This window comes from Pelodiscus sinensis, chromosome 3 (assembly GCF_049634645.1).
Source record: "Pelodiscus sinensis isolate JC-2024 chromosome 3, ASM4963464v1, whole genome shotgun sequence".
NCBI classification, from domain to species: domain Eukaryota; kingdom Metazoa; phylum Chordata; order Testudines; family Trionychidae; genus Pelodiscus; species Pelodiscus sinensis.
Window position 1 is genome coordinate 196725548 of NC_134713.1, and position 17029 is coordinate 196742576.

Below are 17029 nucleotides of genomic sequence, written 5' to 3' on the forward strand. Positions count from 1 at the left end.
TCTCCATGGTGTTCTAGTCTGCACAGCTAGGCAGTTTGCAGACAGACATTTCATCCCTGCACTTGATGGAACCTCTCTCATATACACCTATAGTGCCCCGGAAGAAGCAGTTTTATTTTCTAAATAGCTTTTGACACATACAGAGGATTTTTTTTCCTAGCATGTGATGTATAAAATTGTTCCCTCTGACTTTCTCATGCACATAAGGAAATTCAAGAGAGATGTACACAGAATTAAGAGTGTTGTCAAGTTCCAAGATGATAGTTTGATCTCCTCCCACTTAACTACATGTGCACTTTCCACAGGAGGGATTACTGTTTTTCTTTAATGATTTTTTAAAAACACATTTAGGGTTATTAACAAGGCATAAAAAAGTTCTCTTGTAATCATATTAAAATGATTAATTACACTGATGTATGCAACACCAGATTTAGAAAAACTACACTGCTGTATCCAAAGAATTATTCAAACCACTACACAGCAATCCCAAATTGTCATTTCTATCATGTACCTTTTTTCTTCCTTTTTACTTTTTTCAGAAATCCTAGATACACATTAAAAATATAGAATAGTGATAGAAATGTAGTCGTGTTAGTCTGCGGTAGCTGAAGCAAAATGCAGGACAATGTAGCACTTTAAAGACTAACAAGATGGTTTATTAGATGATGAGCTTTCGTGGGCCAGACCCACTTCCTCAGATCAAAACTGATCTGAGAAAGTGGGTCTGGCCCACGAAAGCTCATCATCTAATAAACCATCTTGTTAGTCTTTAAAGTGCTACATTGTCCTGCATTAAAAATATACAAATTCAGTGCAAAAAATTAAAGCACCCAATTTTTTATTAATAAATACAATTAATATTTAAACATGACAGTAGTGCAGAGTTTGAGCTAGCACATGAACCATATCTTCCAATGAATGACACTAAACTACCTGACCTCAGCTCCATTTTGCATAGGATGCCTGGTACAGCATTACACAGGAAACTTCTGTAAGCGAGTTACATCTCAGACATCAAGGCCACAAGATTTCCAACTTGGGTAAGTCAACATTTCAAGATTCTGAATGGCACTGTAATACGACAGCTGGGTTCTTTTGTGTACCCATTAAGTTAGAAGGTATTAGAAAGCTGATGGGAGATATTAGTTTAAATACTTCCTTCATTGTGACAGGTGCGACTCTTTAATTCTGGATGTAAGCGAAGGGAGAGTAGCCCCCAGATAAAGACATCTAAGCCATTGTTTCCCAAATCGTGGTTCCCATGAAGATTCTAGATGAATCACTGTGTCTAGGACCAGGTTAACCCATCACTGGGACTTGAACCAGGTAACACACAGGCTACGTCTAGATTACATCCCTTTTTTGTAAAAGGGATGTAAATTATACGTATCACAATTGCTAATGAAGCGGGGATTTAAATCTCTCCCGCTTAATTAGCATAAAAATGGCTGCCGCTTTTTTTTCGGCATGGAGCTTTGCCAGAGAAAAGCGCCAGTCTAGACACTGATCTTGAGGAAAATAAAGCCTTTTCCGAAAGATCCCTTATCCCTCTATGAAATAAGGGATCTTTCGGAAAAGGCTTTATTTTCCACAATATCAGCGTCTAGACTGGCGCATTTCTCCGTCAAAGCTCCATGCCGAAAAAAAGCGGCAGCCATTTTTATGCTAATGAAGCGGGGGAGATTTAAATCCCCACTTCATTAGCAATTGCGATACGTCTAATTTACATCCCTTTTATGAAAAAGGAATGTAGTCTAGACGTAGCAACACTGTGCCAGCCAGATGCAGACAGGAGGGGGAGTGGAGAGCAAGGCTGTCCCCTCCACATCCCACAGTGGTGGTTCTGTCCTGCGAAAACGGGCCTGGCTGCCTAGTTCAGTGATTGCAACCAGACACATTGAGTCACAAAGCCTGGCCACCCCCCAAACTTGAGTGGTGCTGTAACACAACAGGTCATTACACATAAAGCTGAGAGCATAGAAGAGGGGTGAGTGCAGTGTGGGCTTGCTCTTCAACCTCCCTTGCCCCCAGCTTCCTCTGCACTGGGCCAGGATTCAGATTACAGCGCAAGGGCAGAGGGTGCATATATGGAATGGTGGCTTGCAAAAAGAAAGAAAATGCAGTGGATGGGTCACCTTAGTAAACAGTTTGGGACTCGGTCTAAGCCTCATCAGTCTTAAGAGAAAAATCATAAGAGCAGCCAAGCTTGGGGAGAAGGCATGAGAAAGGAGCCTCTCTGGGTTTTTTATTTTCTTTTAGTATTAGCTAATTAATAAAGGCAAAGCTAAGGGCAGGGGTGAATTCTGAACTGACATAGCCTTTAACTATTTTGGCACAGCGTGGAGCTGGCACCTGCTTATAAAGATAAAAGAACAAAATAGAATCATCTAAAAATGCACTGTTTAGGAGATTTTGGGGAAGGTAAAGTTGTGCACATATGCACAGAAGTGACAGAAAGATAGGGATAGTTGACCCAGATGTAGCCTGAAGCCCAAAAGGAAGGCCCCAGGATTTCAATTCATGATGTCCAGCATCTTTGCTGGAAGTGATTATGTGGAGTAGTAAGTATGTATTCTGATGTATTCTTAGTGATGGAGCTAGTAAGAGATCTAGACATAGAATTCTATGAGTATTTTTTTGCTGCATTTCAGATAAGAAACCCAGCATTACTGATTTAATACATGAATTTGACATAGTGTATGACGGTATGCTTTTGCCTTACTCTTTTTGACTGAGCCTTTTGATTTGTCTACTTTCGAAGACCTAAAATGTTTAATGCTAGAATCTTTAGATGTTTTCACTCCCTGCTTAAGAGACTTTATTACAAAATTACAAGTAAGTAAATTATACCATTTTTAGTTTAATTTGTTAAAAGGTAAGAGGCAAACAGACCCCAGGCTGAGTCTTACAAATCGCAAAACAAAATAGACATGAACCACCCTTAAAAATGTGGCAACTCTGATTTTTTAATTTGCATAGTCATAATATGTATGAATTAGTTAAGCTCACCCCATAACATTTTTGTAGACAGATTATTCTGATACACATGAAATTAACTTCTGCTGATGTCCGTTTTGGCAAATCAGATTGTATTACACCACAGATGCCTTCTTTTTAGAATATAGTTGCTTATCAAAAGTCCATATTTTAAACAGTGTTTAGATACAAATGCAGCATGAGTCCAGTTACTTTCATTCTGTTGTCAGCTTTCATCTGCATAAGGCTGTTAAAAGAAAATGAAATAAATTAGAAATTGCACATAGTTTCACATTTTTGGTTTTTTTTATTTGAATTGAAAAGGGTTGTCAAAACAATGTTCAGCCAGATTATAATTCCAAAATAAAATAAAATCAGAAGAGAGATAGAATATTGAGTAACCAAAGGCATTTAGATTTATGCACTACAATTCAGCAAGGAATTTAGAGACTGCTGTAATAAACCATGTGGCAATAATCTCAAATATATGGTCTATGTACATTTAATATTTGACTGATATCGTTTCACTACATTTTGAAGCAGAGAAGAGTCAAAAGACTGAGAAGACTGAGATATACAGGAATGCCAGGAGTGCATTCCACATCAAGCCTCATGGAAACATGAAAATGAGAGTTCTGTTGTACTTCAGGTATCAGAGGGGTCGCCGTGTTAGTCTGAATCTGCAAAAGCGACGAGGAGTCCTGTGGCACCTTATAGACTAACTGAAGTGTAGGAGCATAAGCTTTCGTGGGCAAAGACCCACTTCTTTGCCCACGAAAGCTTATGCTCCCACACTTCAGTTAGTCTATAAGGTGCCACAGGACTCCTCGCCGCTGTTGTACTTCATCCACTTGCTGAGAGAAGCTGCTCTGATTTTTTAAATTGTCTCAGCTCAGGAACATCTGATTCCGACTATCACCCCCCTTCTTCTTTCCTCCCTTCAAATGCATATCCCCTATCCGAGTTCCACACAGGTGCAAGTTTCAAATATTGGTTTAAGTTTTTTGGAAAGGGAAAGAGGTAGATTTTGGGGGCTCCCAGTAGAAAATTAGCCTAAACTAGACTTTATCAGACAGGAGAGACACGTGTTTTCGGAAAAGCGCGTCTAGATTGGCACAGACGCTTTCCCACAAAGGTGCTTCTGCGCAAAAGCGTCCTGCCACTCTCGACGCGCTTTTCCGAAAATGCTTTTCACGGAAAAACTTTTCCGTTAAAAGCATTTTCGGAAAATCATGCCCGTGCGGACGCAGCCGCGGTGGAGCTGCTCTGTGGGCGGGAGAGCGCTCTCCCGCGGAGACAATAGAAGCCCCCCCCCCCGCAATGAGGAGCGGTCGCTTCGTTCGAGGGCCCGTGCCACGGTGAGGGGCGCCCCGCGCATGCGGCCTGGCCGGGCCCCGCCCCCCGCCGCACCGCGCTCAGGCCAGGTCCAGCTTCTTCTCCGCGGCCGCCAGCAGGTCCTGCAGCCGCCGCTTCCGCCAGGCCAGGAAGCGCCTGCGCAGGCGGTGGGCCTGCCAGCCCAGCAGCGCGCCCGAGGCGAAGGCCAGCAGCAGCGCCAGCTGCACCGGCCGCTCCCGCAGCGCCTCCGAGCCCAGCGCCATGGCCGCCCTACGGCGGCCCCGCGCGCCCAAACCGCCGCCCCGCCCCCTGCGCGCGCGCGCTCCCGCTCCCAGGCGTGGGCGCGCCAGCCGCGAGCCCCGCCCTGTGGCAGGGGCGGCTCGTGCACACGGTCCTATGGAGCCACGCCCCTTCCCCCCCTCCCCAGCTCTGGCCGAGTCTGTGCGCGAGGGGACCATGAAAGCGCCGCAGGCAGGTGGGGACCTGGCTGCTGGGGCTTTGGCTGTTTGGGATTGGAGACCCTTTGGGGGGGGGGGCTTAAAATTCGTGGGGGGGTTGAATGTCTTGCTCCCCATGGATCCTGAGAGCAACTGCTTTGGCAAGTGCATCCTGCTGCAGAGCCCTGGAGCAAGCTGCAGCTCTTAGTGCGGCGGTATCAGGCTCTCTGCAAATTCAGGCAGACACCACTGCATCCCTCCCACCGGAGTCACCTTGTCACACCAGGGAGCTTAGAACTGTAGTTTTTTAAAAACAATATTTCACCCCTGTTTTCAAACCCAAAATGCAGCTCAAGGTCTAGTAACACTACACATGTAACACATAAGTAAATGTGGATTACTTCCAAGGTGAGCATCCTTCATTGCATCAAATGGCCTTTTTCCTTTAGATAGCACATGCAAGGTGAAGGCAACTGCTTTCTAATTGGCTGTTGCTTGGTCCACCTAAGAAACAGGATGGGCCAGATTCTTCATTGGTGTAATTCCAATAAGTGTAATGGAGCGAGCAATCTGTTTTAATGTCTGCAGAGGATTATAGCAACACCTGTGATTGATGGGATGCAACTGTCATTTTTGACATGTCAGCTTCACAATGTAAGGTTCTCCTTAGACTCTAGGCTGCTGTTGGATGGAAGGATGCTCAGACCAGCTGGGCCATGGCCAAAAGCACATTTTCTTATGGATATGACCTCCTTTTCAGATGTGGTGCTACTATTACTCACCCATTTCACTAGCTTCCAGAGCCAGCTTGGGACAGGTAAGGATTCTACCTGCATGGCCAGAAAATCTCCCACTCCCTGCATTCACACTGTTAGTCACTTTTCGCACGTTTGGACACTTTCTATAATGTGGGAATTCTTTGGCTGGTAGAATTTTCTGTTTCCTTCCCTGAGAGTTTTAGATTGTGCCTGAATCCATGCCATGGGGTAAACAGACAGGAGGAGGACTTGCTGGATCAGTAAGGGCAACGCAGAGTAGATGACACATCTGGCAGAGGTGTTGGAAGGTAGCGGTGCTGACGGGGTGGGTTAGGGACTTTTTTAAAAAGAATATGTTCTTAATGTTTTCTCATAGGCAGTGCACCTGCCTTGTCCATTTAGAATGTAAACCTTTGGGGAAGGGATTATGTATTTGTATAGATGTAGACATTTTGGATGCTGCAGCAATATTATACATGGGGGCATACTGCACTGTCAGGTTCACCTGTGATACCTGCTTTCACGTGTCAGCAAAGAGTATCAAAGATGGTGTCCAAAAAGAGTGAGTGGACTGAATGAGTGGCCCTTCATCTCAGTGGGCTACTACCTGCAGCTTGTGGACCCATGTTTGCCCCCTCCCCCATGTAGCTCTCAAACACTGGGACACAAGAGCCACACACTTCCTACTCCTCCCTGTCCCTCACAGTGCTTTTGGAGTGCCATGAATCCTCTGATTCACGCTCCATCCTGGATCCTCCCCAGGGTGGGGAACCAATATGGATGGAGCACAAATCAGCAGATCTGTGGCACTCCAAAAGTCCTGGGAGGGAGAGGGAAGAGTAGGTAGTCTGGAGCTCCAGTGTCCCAGTATGCAAGAGGGATATGGGGGAGTGGAGCAAACAAGGGGGTCTGCGGGCCACAGGTGAAGCCCCAGTGGACTGCTTGTGGCCCGTGGGCTGCAGGTTGCCTACCACAGCTTTAGAGTAAACATAATTTTTAGGCCAAATCTTCTGAACCAAAGTTATAGAAGATTAAAAAAATGGGTTTGATAAAGGAAACTGGCTACAACCTTAAGTATAGAGCGTCTGCCACCTCTGTGCAATACCAGACCTCTCCAGACAGCTGAATCCAGAGACTCCCAACATCTGGGAAAGTTCAGATTTGTTTTCAAACTTTGCGGCTTGGGCACATCTCTTAGCTAAATATTGTCAATGGGGGAAGGGAATGAGAAACCTATTAAGGCATAATGAGGCTGCTCATTATGCAGTGTTTTGTTTTGCATTTACTATGTCTCAGACCCTGTATTATCGCAGTCCCTGCAAAGAGAAATGCTTTCTCAGCAGACCAACGGCATAGACTGCTTATGGAAATACCAAACGTGCACAGAAATGGGGGTGGAGGGAGGGAAACTTCTCACTGCAAGCTGAGCTTCCTTTTCCTTTCTGCTGACACCACGCTGGCAGAGGGGCCTTCCTAAGAGGAAGGGAGAGCTGAAAGCAGGAACAGATTAAGCCTGAATTTGATGCAGCTCTACCACAAACTCAAGACAGCAAATCACTGCATCCTTTTCCTCTGGATTTGGTGCAGTCCATGTCAATAACACCAAGGCTGTGTCTAGACTGGCAAATTTTTCCACAAAAGCAGCTGCTTTTGCGAAAAAACTTGCCAGCTGTCTACACTGGCAGCTTGAATTTCCGCAACAACACTGACGATCTCATGTAAGATTGTCAGTGTTCTTGTCTCATGTCAACAAATCTGCACATCTGACCATCACCTAGCCCATGCATGTGGCAAGTATAGTAAGTTTATAGTTTAAGGCCAGAAGGCACAAGTGTGATAATTGTATTTGCGTAACACAGGCCCCAGAGTCTCAGCCAGTAATTCCTGCAGGAAGCCCATCATTTCTGTTTGAGCTTTAACCTGTCTTTTAGAAAGTACCCAGTGTTGATTTGAGGATCCAAGGGCTTGAGAATCCAGCACACCCTTTGGGGAATTGTTCTAATAGTTTAATTACTCTCACAGTGAGATGTTTGTACCATATTTCTACTCTGAATTTCTCTCATTTTAGCTTCCACCCACAGGATTTCATTATACCTTTTCCACTAGAGTATTCTGATACCAGATTTCGGCTCCCATTTAGGTCCTTCTAGACCACAACCAAGTCACTTTTTAAGCTTTTCTTGGATAAACTAAATACATTGAGCCCTGTTAATCTGTCGCTGTAAAACAAGTTTCCCAGACCTCAAGTTATTTCATGTAGCATTTATATAGTAGCATGATAATATTTTCTGTCCCTTTCCTTGTGGTTCCTTACATAGTCACTGCTGCACATTGAGCTGATGTTTTCAGAAAACCATCCAGCATGATTCTTTTAGTCCACATGATTTTCTATGTATTGGTGCAATTGTGTGTTCCAATGCGTATTACTTAGCACTTATCAACATTGAATTGTATCTGCAGTTTCATTGCCTGGTCACTCAATTTAGTGAGCACCTGTTGTAACTCTTTGAAGTCAGCTTTGTGGGGATAGCCCACAAAATCTCATGATTCTACATACTTCTGTTAGTTTCTAAGGTACCAGAGGACTAATCTTTGAGTAGTTTAGTATTATCTGCAAATTTTACATCCTCCCACTTTCCTCCCTTTCCAGATGATTCATGAGTATGTTGACCAGAACCCATACCTGTACAGGTGTTTGGGGGATCCTGTTATTTGCCAATTTCCAGGGTGAAATGTGACCATTTATTCCTATCCTTTTGTTTCCTATCTTTTAATCAGTTACAGAACTCTGAGAGGATCTTCCATCTAATCCCATGCGTTTTTACTTGGTTAAAAATCAAGATGATTTGATAGGGGAGCTGTCAAAGGTTTTCTGGAAGTCAAAGTACGCCACACCCAGGCGATCAACTTTGTCCACGTGGTTGTTGCCACTCTCAAAGCATTCCAGTCGAATAGTTGAAGCCTGATGTCCCTTTATAAAAGCCTTGCTGGCTTTCCCCCAACCTGGCATGTGCATGTGTGGGTGTGATCATTCTGCCCTGGACTGTAGTTTCAACCAGTTGCCTGCTCCTGATGGGTGTCTGACCATCTGCAGAGCCCTTGAGGACACAGTCTCCTCCCCCGTCTGTCTGTCCGTCCCTGACTGCACCCCTCTGCCTGTGGCTGCAGTCTGCCCCCGTGCCCGTCCGTCTGTCTGCCCCCCGCCCGGCTTCCGAATAGCGCCCGGGGGCTGTTTCCGCTGCCCGGAGTCACGTGCGGGGGAGGTTAAAGCTCGCGGCGGGGCTCGCCCGGGATGGAGCTGGCGGAGCGCAGGACCCAGCCCTGAGCAGAGCCCGGACCGGCCATGGCCGTCGCCGCCCGGGACCCGCCGCTGGCGCACGAGGTATGGAGCCCACGGGCCGGGGACGGGTCCCCTCCGGGCTGGGCGCGCCCCCTCCCCGGCTGCTGCCGCCCGCTCCCTCCCCGCAGCTGGAGGGGGCGGCCCGGGCATGTCTGCGCCCCGGCCGTGCAGCGGGGGGCTCTGAGCGAGCCCCCAAAACTCCCCCGCAGAGCGAACCCGCCTCCGTCCGCTTCCATCTCTGGGGGAGCCGAGCCCGGCCGGAGGGAGAGGGCAGCAGCCAGCGCCCGGAAGGAAACGGGGCGGAGACCTCCGTGTAAGGAGGCAGTGGGACCCAGTGGCTAGAGCATTGGATTCCCCTTGGCTTGTTCCCCTGGCTCTCTGGGGTACGTGCGTGTGACCCCTCTGGGTGGGGATGATGTCCCAGTGTATTCACAATCAGTTGCTGGACTCTCCTCCCTATGCTAGCTCTCACATGCTTAGTTCACTTTTTTTGATTGTATCACTTTGGTCTATGTGGTTGTGCCAATTTTCTTCCACATATTGATCTGAGGCAGTGGGTCTGGCCCACGAAAGCTCATCCCCTCATAAACCATCTTGTTAGTCTTTAAAGTGCTGCATAGTCCTGTCTTTTTGTTTCAGCTAGACCAGACTAACCCGGCTGCGTCTCTATCACCGCTTAGTTTCAGTACCTGTGCGGCGAAACCACACTAGCTGGGCTCAGCTTGCAGGACACGGGGCCCTTGGCGGCTGGGTTGCGTTGTAAGCCCCGATGCTGCCACTTTTCTGCTGCAGAGTCTGAGCTAGCTCCTGTGGGCTTGGGCTTGTCTCCAAGAGCTGCTGTGGTGCCCAAGACTGCAGTGTAGACTCTACCTGTAGTGTAGCTGGTATCTTGACCATCGTCTGTCTTCTCTGTCGTGTGAGCAGGCTAAACACGGTTACAGTCAGTGCAACTCAGCATGTCCGCACAGCAGTGCTTTTCCGACACCGCTGCCTCAGTCTGTCCCTTTCTCCCCTGCCCCCTCTCAGTGGTGTTTGTATCCACCCCTGCTGAGAAACCTTGTAACTATTGCCTGTGTCCCTCAGCGGCTGCAGGAGGAGCAGTGTGTGTTGTATTTTAGAATGGCTTCCATTGTAGGGATGACTTGAGAGAAAATGGCTAAGCTCACTGCACGGCTGTTGATTTGTGGTCTTGTCTACTCATGGCCTGAGGGTTACGTTCCAGCCCTGGTCACAGGCAGGGTTGGGACACTGACCAGAGGCCTAGTTTCTAACCATGTGGCTGTTATACATGTGTGGACGCGAGCTATGCGGATAGTCAGCCGTGTTACAAACTCATTCTGAAAAAACACACGGATAGAGCTGGTGGGTTTAAAGAGCATAGGCACAAAGAGCAGGTGTCCGGGAGCCAAGAAGTTTCCTCTGGCATTGCTGCAATTCTTCACGAGATCCACTAGATGTCAATAGGTTCCTTTAAGCGGTCACTGGGGGTCTTCTAAGACCCCTGCATTTTAATAATTAAGCCATGAAACTGCCCACAGTGTTCCCCGTGAAGTCCTCTTAGAGGACAGACTTGCAGACGTAGCCAAAACTTTCTCTTGCCCTCTGAACTAGAGAACCGGCGTTGTTGCTCCTCCATGCCACATTAACAAGGTAGATTATTAAATACCAGCCTCCGTTGCCAAAGTGCAAGCTGCCTGCCTGACTTTTTTCCCCCCCTTTTTTAAAAGGGAACCAGGATGCTATTGAGCTAAATAAATTCATTATGGAGCTACTCCATTTGTGCATTACATACTTAAGCTGCAATCTCTTTTCTTTGAGAAGAGCATAAGTAAATCATTCTCCCCCGCCCCCAAGTCATTCATAGAATGACTTAATTGACTAAAGTGGTTACTGTGTTGTAAATGGTGTGTATCTGGTACAGTCTCAGTGTGATGATAGGATGGTGATTTACATATTACAGGCAGTCCCCGGGTTAAGTGCAAGATAGGGACTGTAGGTTTGTTCTTAAGTTGAATTTGTATGTAAGTCGGAACTGGTACATATTGTAGGGGAAACTCTAGCCAAACATTTCTCTAGAGCTCAGTTTTATTCTCCCACACCTCACTTCCCTCAGTCCTTTATTCTCAAGCTGAGGTGTCTGCTGAGAGAAGCCGCTCCACGTCTTCCCTGGTCTGCTGGGGGGAGGGGAGGCGCTAGCTTCGTGTCTCCCTGGTCTGCTGGGGAGAAGCAGCTAGTGCGGGGTTGCCTCACCCCGTTTGTACGTAGAGATCCGATGTAAGTCGGATCCATGTAACCCGGGGACTGCCTGTACTAGGACCCAGAATTCAGACATCTGAAATCTGTAATAGAATTGCAGGACACCTAGGTATCTCATCCCTTTGAGAGTTCCGCTATGCTTCCCTCATCAGAGTACTGCTAGAAATGCTTGGCAGTTGGGTACAAAAGAAAGAAAAGATACAACGTCATGCTTTGCTCTGCATGTAGGAGATTGGCAGAAGTGCCGTGTGCACACAGCCCTTCCCCAGTGATGTACTTCTGAAGTTATTAGGCAGTTAGTAGCATCAGGAGGTGGTGCCCAAACCTCTCCTTGCATTGTGTATTTCTAGCTATTTAAAATATATAGTAAATCACTTGATAGCTTTTTGGTTCAGTTTTTTTAGATCTGTAGTAAACTTTGGGTTTCTCTTCCAATACGAATAGGGTGAGGAGAAGGTGGTATATTTGCTTGTGTGTTCGTAAATTGGAATATCTTGTTATGACATGCATGTCATGAAGTCTCTTTGTAGCACTATTATTCAGAGTACCATTTTATATTCATCTTCACCTAAATGGAATATCTCAAGGTAGAAAAATGCTTCCTTGGCAGGTATTTTTGGAATTGCCTCGTTACATGTAAGAGTTTCAGATTCTGACTTACTTAAACTTATGCCCTTTTCTCCTTCCTCTTCCACCCAAACTCAACAGGACCTTCTCCTGGCTGCAGCTTATGTGTATGATGCTCAGTATAATAGAAACATTCCATTTGAAACCTCACCACAAGCAGTCAGGTAAGAAAACAAGCTAACATCCAGTTCAACAGTATTCTGTAGGAAGAATTAAAATATCTAACTGGGAAACGTTTTCACTGAATTGGGGTACAGGGGATACTTGATATCAAGAGAACTTGATTTAAAACCAAGTTAACTTATTCACCAACACTTGTTTAGACACACGTTGAATCTAACAAAGAACATGGGCCATGCTTACATGATGGGGGATTCTATCCTCAAGATGTTGAGGGGGGGGAAAATTAATCCAAGGAACCAGGGCCATCCTTAGGATTTATAGGACCCTACATAGTATTATAAAACAAACATTGGTTTGTTTTTTTGAGATGTGATTTTAAAAAAAAATGATTTTTCAGCAATCTACTAATGCAGTGTTTCCCAAATGGTGTTCTGAGGAACCCCAGGGTTCTGTGAAGTGTAAATAAGGATTCAGCGAGAAAATTCCATTACAATAACACTCTAAGAATTTTTTGTACACCTTAAATGTGATTTTTTTTTTTTTTTTTTAAAAATATGTGCAATTAAACTAAATGTTGATCTCATGACCTTGTTCAGCATTTGTTTATTATTATCCTTACTCATTTGTGGTCTACTTTTTTGGCTCCATATATAAAACTGCTATATGGGGTTCTGCAAAATTCTTTCAAGTTTAAAAGGGTTCTGTGGCCAAATAAAATTGGGGAAACACTAAACATTTCACTAGTGCAAACTAAGGTCCTGTAAACTAACACTGCGAATTCAGAAACTGATAGTATATACCTGGGGTTGGTAAGTGCCTGTAAACGGCTTCATTACCACTTGCATGGCTTTCACAGGCTCCATGTGCTGCTAATAGGCCTGGCAGACTTTTTCAGTTAACTAAATCCTCTCCAGAGGAAGAGGCAGGTGGGTAGACATTAAGACCAGCGGTATCCCAAATTTTCAGGTGCCCTATGCAGCTGCGTATTCTGTGTATGGGTAAGGATGGCCCTGCAAAGAACCAAAGGACACACAGAATAAATTCTTAAGTTGCTTGTACACCAGTACTAACAGCTGTGTAACAAATAAGATGAATTGGAATGACTTGTGTGCATAAATTCCATCTAGCTTGGAATTTTAAAACCAATGCTCCTAGCATATTGAGGCAGGCTCAGGTAGGCAAAATGGATGGGGAAGTGGCACTCTACATCAAAAAGTGCTCCCTCTTTGAATCATTGTTAACTCTGAAGAAAATGATCTTTCTTCCATATTCATTAATGTCCATGATCATGGGACCCTTCAGCTTGTGTAACATGCGCTGGGGGGTTCGTGCTGCCTGCACTAAAGCATCCTTGGAATTTCTAAACATAAGAGAAGACCAGTTTCCTATTTCAAAAATTGTTGCAGTCAATGTAGGATGAGATCTAATATAGAATTCCCCTAATGGATTAAGAGCAATTGATCGCAGAACTAAAGATTTATGGTAATAGGTACAAGTGATCATGACTGATCATATTTTATTGTGTAGAAGCAAAATCCAGTCCAGATTAGTAAAAGATGCACCAAATCAACATGGGTTGAAGGAAATCCTGTCACACTCGATATAAAATATATCTTTATGATACTGGTAGAGAAAGGTAATAGTGTTTGTTTGTAGTAGACATCTGAGGCAATGTGACCAAAAAAAAGGCATATGCCTCAGACGTCTACTACAATCAAACACTATTACCTTTATCTACCAGTATCATAAAGATATAACCCAGTATAAAAAGGATGAGTCCCAAAATGCGACTCCGCATGGGGAATCCTCATCGAGCAGCTGTGCTTTCATTTGAGGCCTGGCAGGGACATGTGCTAAATACAGTAGGGCCAAGAACTTTTATTAATGAGCTGGAAGGAAAAACTAAATCACCAATAAAGGTTGGAGATGATCCCAATGTTGGGATCCCTAAATAACAAAGACAACAGGTCATTGATTCAGAACAGTCTGGATTGCTTGGCATATTGGGTGTAAGCAAGAACTATGCATTTTAATACAGCTTGATGTAAACGTCCGTATCTTCACCCTGAGACTGACACAAATTTTGGGGCTATGGAAAATCAGCTGTACTTGAACGTGCTGTGACACTGGTCAAAAGGACTAATATGAGTCTTTGTGGTCCCCCCTCCCCGCCCCTCGTTTACTCAGCCCAGGTTAGAGTGAGGAGATTGTTTTCCTTGATAGTAAAATATGGATCGGTAACTGTTGGCAGCGTGCAGCCTTCCCTGCGCGGGATCCCGTTTGCCAGCCCAGCAGGTGTGCGGGGAACCCTCTAAGAGCCCAGCTGCCAGGGACCCACTTCCTGAGGGCTGTAAAGCACTCCCTGCAGGCACAGGGTGTGGGGAAGTCTGGGCCTGGCCTGGTGGAGCAGCCCACCCCAGCCAGGGTCGTGGGGAGAAGGATTCTGAGCCTACAGTCACCTGCTGCTGAAATGCTTCTGCTTTGGGCTGTGGGAAGAGCTGTTCTGCAGGGGAGGCTGCCCCGCTGCTTCTGGGGGCTCAGTCTCCTTGCGGCCTGGCTCTGGACTGCAGCATCCCTCGCACTCAAGTGTTTGGGGGCACTGGCCGTGCCGTGCAGCCCCAATGTCAGTGCTGCATGAACCCTTCCCCTTGCCTTAACTTCCAGCAACTGTAACAAAAAATACAAAAAAAGCAAAAGTTAAAAACCAGGAGGGCATCTTAAATAGAAGTCTAGATGGTCAAATTTGGGACGGAGTAAACATTCGAGTTCTGCCAGTGTTTTTGCCCTTCCCTTCCACCACGCGCTCTCGCCGTAGTGAGGTGAAATTGTAATTCTCCTTTCGCTGGAGAAATCTTCAGAGAACCGATGTGGGACAGCAGCATCTCACTGCCACAGGAGAGAAGCTGCAGGTTTCCCATCGCTTCCAGGGAATGGGAGGTGACGCTGACACTTTGACAAGTCTTTCCTTCCAATTAGTCAATGAATTTGCCAAATAGCTCTTAACCAAACCAAAAGTCTGTGCCTCAGCCTTTCAGTGACCAGCTTTTTTGTTAGAGATGAACACAGTATCTGAGAGCACTAATTTTATTAGTATTAAAGAATTAAGGGAGGAAAATAGTCCTTCCTTTTTTTTTTTTTTTTTTTAAAACCTCAAGCAAATAAAATTATTTGGTCTATACTCAAATACTCATTGCTTGCATTAAAACACCAAGACCTCCTAGTCCGTTAATTATTTTATTCTGGCCAGCCCTGTTTCTCTCTAGCTGACATTTATCCAGTGGTGGTTTGTGTGTTTAGGACCATAAAAAACATTTTGAAGACTGCAGCCACAAATATAGAACAAGCATCTGTCCGCCTTGGTGGCATTTTTAGAAGTGGTTCTTTCTGCCTTTCTCCCTTCCCTGGATAAAAGAAGTCAAGCAGTGTAGCACTTCGTATCACTAGAAAAATCTTAAGAAGCTTTATAGTTCAAAGAACAGTGACTGACACACAATGCGCTGGAGTATTTGCTGTTTTAACATGTTAATGGAAAAAACTGAAAGGCAAATGGTCTCTTATCCCGAGTCACCCTTATAAAAGCATGCCCGTGAAAGCTGGGCATTTCACACTAATAAATACAATCTTCTAGTCCCGGGGTAAAGTGTGCTGCCAAAAGTTATGGAATGCTTTTCACAAGAGAAATCCCTGTCACATCTCAGGGGAGATGTTTTTGTGGAAAACCTGCAGCCAGTCAGAAAAGGAGTTGTAAAGCTAGTGTCAACAGAAATCCTTAATGAAGGGAAAAATCTTCCTACTGCTTTTTAGCTCAGATCTTCGAAATGGCTTTGTCTCCAAAATCCAAGCTTGTTGTGTTTGCGTTTGACCTTGACCGAAGATTTTTACAGTCACTTCTCAGCAGAGTGAGCTGAGGCACTGCTGAGCTGTCTGACTTAAGGACTGTATCGGGCTCTTGGTGCATCCATATTCAGCCAACTGACCCAAGCTGAGTATGGACGCACCAAGCTGAGATGGAGTTGCACATCTCCACTGGGGTACACTGCTATCTTCAACACTGAAGCAGAAGTAGCACACAGCTGTATCCCTAAGTTGAGGAGCATGTGATCAGTACAGGGATGACACATCCTAAGGGGAAGTGCTAGTTATAAAGAAGAGGCAACTTTTTACCAACTTTGTGTTAATGTGTTTTTCTGAAACTGAATTGGAGAATAAGTGGATTTCCTTAAGAGGAATACAGCTTGAGTCTATCAGTCATCTGAACAGTTGGGAAATATCCAATATACCCAAGAACTGGAGAAAGAACTTGGCTAAATGAACTAGCACACTCAGGATAGTGCTTTGTGTAAGAATCGTCCCTGTATAATCTTGGCAAATAGCTGGCTTTGGGGACTTGAGTCTTTCTGAGGCCTTGCAAGATGTAGGCTGTATATGGTCCTGTAGTCTTTAGGTGGTCACAGGCAATGTTCCTCCTAATCTTTTTCCATCCATGGGCAGAACACATTTTGTGATGTGCACTATGGCATGTGTGACTGCACCACCAGTAGAAACAAAAAACCTAGTTGTGGGCTCTGCTAATCAGCTGGGTAGCATTTGAATTTCTCCTGATCAGCCGCACAAGCGCACAGCTTCCATGCACTAGTGCCCTAACTGTTAATATCTGTCTTGCCTCACCAGACTTTACAATCTCTATAACCACTGGGCTATGCAAGCAACTACCTACTTCTTCATCTTTGTAGACCTTTCCCTTGCTGTGTTTGAAGATCCTGCTGTGTACCCACTCCCTTTCTTGGTAAGTATTTGGGTAAAAGGGAGCAATAGCTTTGTCATGTTGATGGATGGAGGCAGCTCAAGCCGTCTAATGTTTCTTCAAGAAGCTGGAGTATTTCTCTGCTTGTTTTCAGTAGGGGAAGTTACTGGATGTTTTTTAATAGTAATATCTGTGATGTCGGGTACTGCTGAATTAATCCAGTCTGCATGGGCGCATAGCAAATCTAAACCTCATGCAACCAAGGAATGACTTTCCCATTCAAGTGTGTGCAAGCCCTGTTAATGGTGATCCAAGCTGTGCATCCATCAACAATGCCGTGGACTGCCCCTCTCCACCACCAGTGCCAGGTTCATTACCGCGTGTGTTCACTTCCAGTAGTCTCACTGATTACCTCTTGAGATGCTTAGCCCAC

The 17029-nt window shown here is 45.4% G+C and overlaps 2 protein-coding genes across 2 annotated transcripts in view; one reads left to right on the forward strand and one right to left on the reverse strand.

The window, feature by feature from the left end:
* Nucleotides 1–3135: 3135 nt before the first annotated feature.
* On the reverse strand, nucleotides 3136–4625 carry MTLN (mitoregulin). Its single transcript, XM_075925802.1, has 2 exons — nucleotides 4387–4625; nucleotides 3136–3223 (listed from the first exon to the last, which is right to left on the reverse strand). Exon 1 carries the CDS (start codon nucleotides 4572–4574, stop codon nucleotides 4392–4394), a length of 183 nt encoding a protein of 60 aa, XP_075781917.1. The 5' UTR covers nucleotides 4575–4625; the 3' UTR covers nucleotides 3136–3223; nucleotides 4387–4391.
* Nucleotides 4626–8547: 3922 nt separating this feature from the next.
* LOC102453058 (uncharacterized) overlaps nucleotides 8548–17029 on the forward strand; it is a 28047-nt gene continuing 19565 nt past the window's right edge. Inside the window, exons 1-3 of the mRNA XM_075925803.1 lie at nucleotides 8548–8888; nucleotides 11811–11893; nucleotides 16524–16638. Coding sequence (XP_075781918.1) covers nucleotides 8850–8888; nucleotides 11811–11893; nucleotides 16524–16638 — 237 coding nt within the window. The 5' untranslated portion in view covers nucleotides 8548–8849. The remainder of the gene's footprint in view (nucleotides 8889–11810; nucleotides 11894–16523; nucleotides 16639–17029) is intronic.

Bases quoted from the DNA above. Each gene is read 5' to 3' on its own strand.
- MTLN (XM_075925802.1), bottom strand. From the start codon at position 4,574: ATGGCGCTGGGCTCGGAGGCGCTGCGGGAGCGGCCGGTGCAGCTGGCG.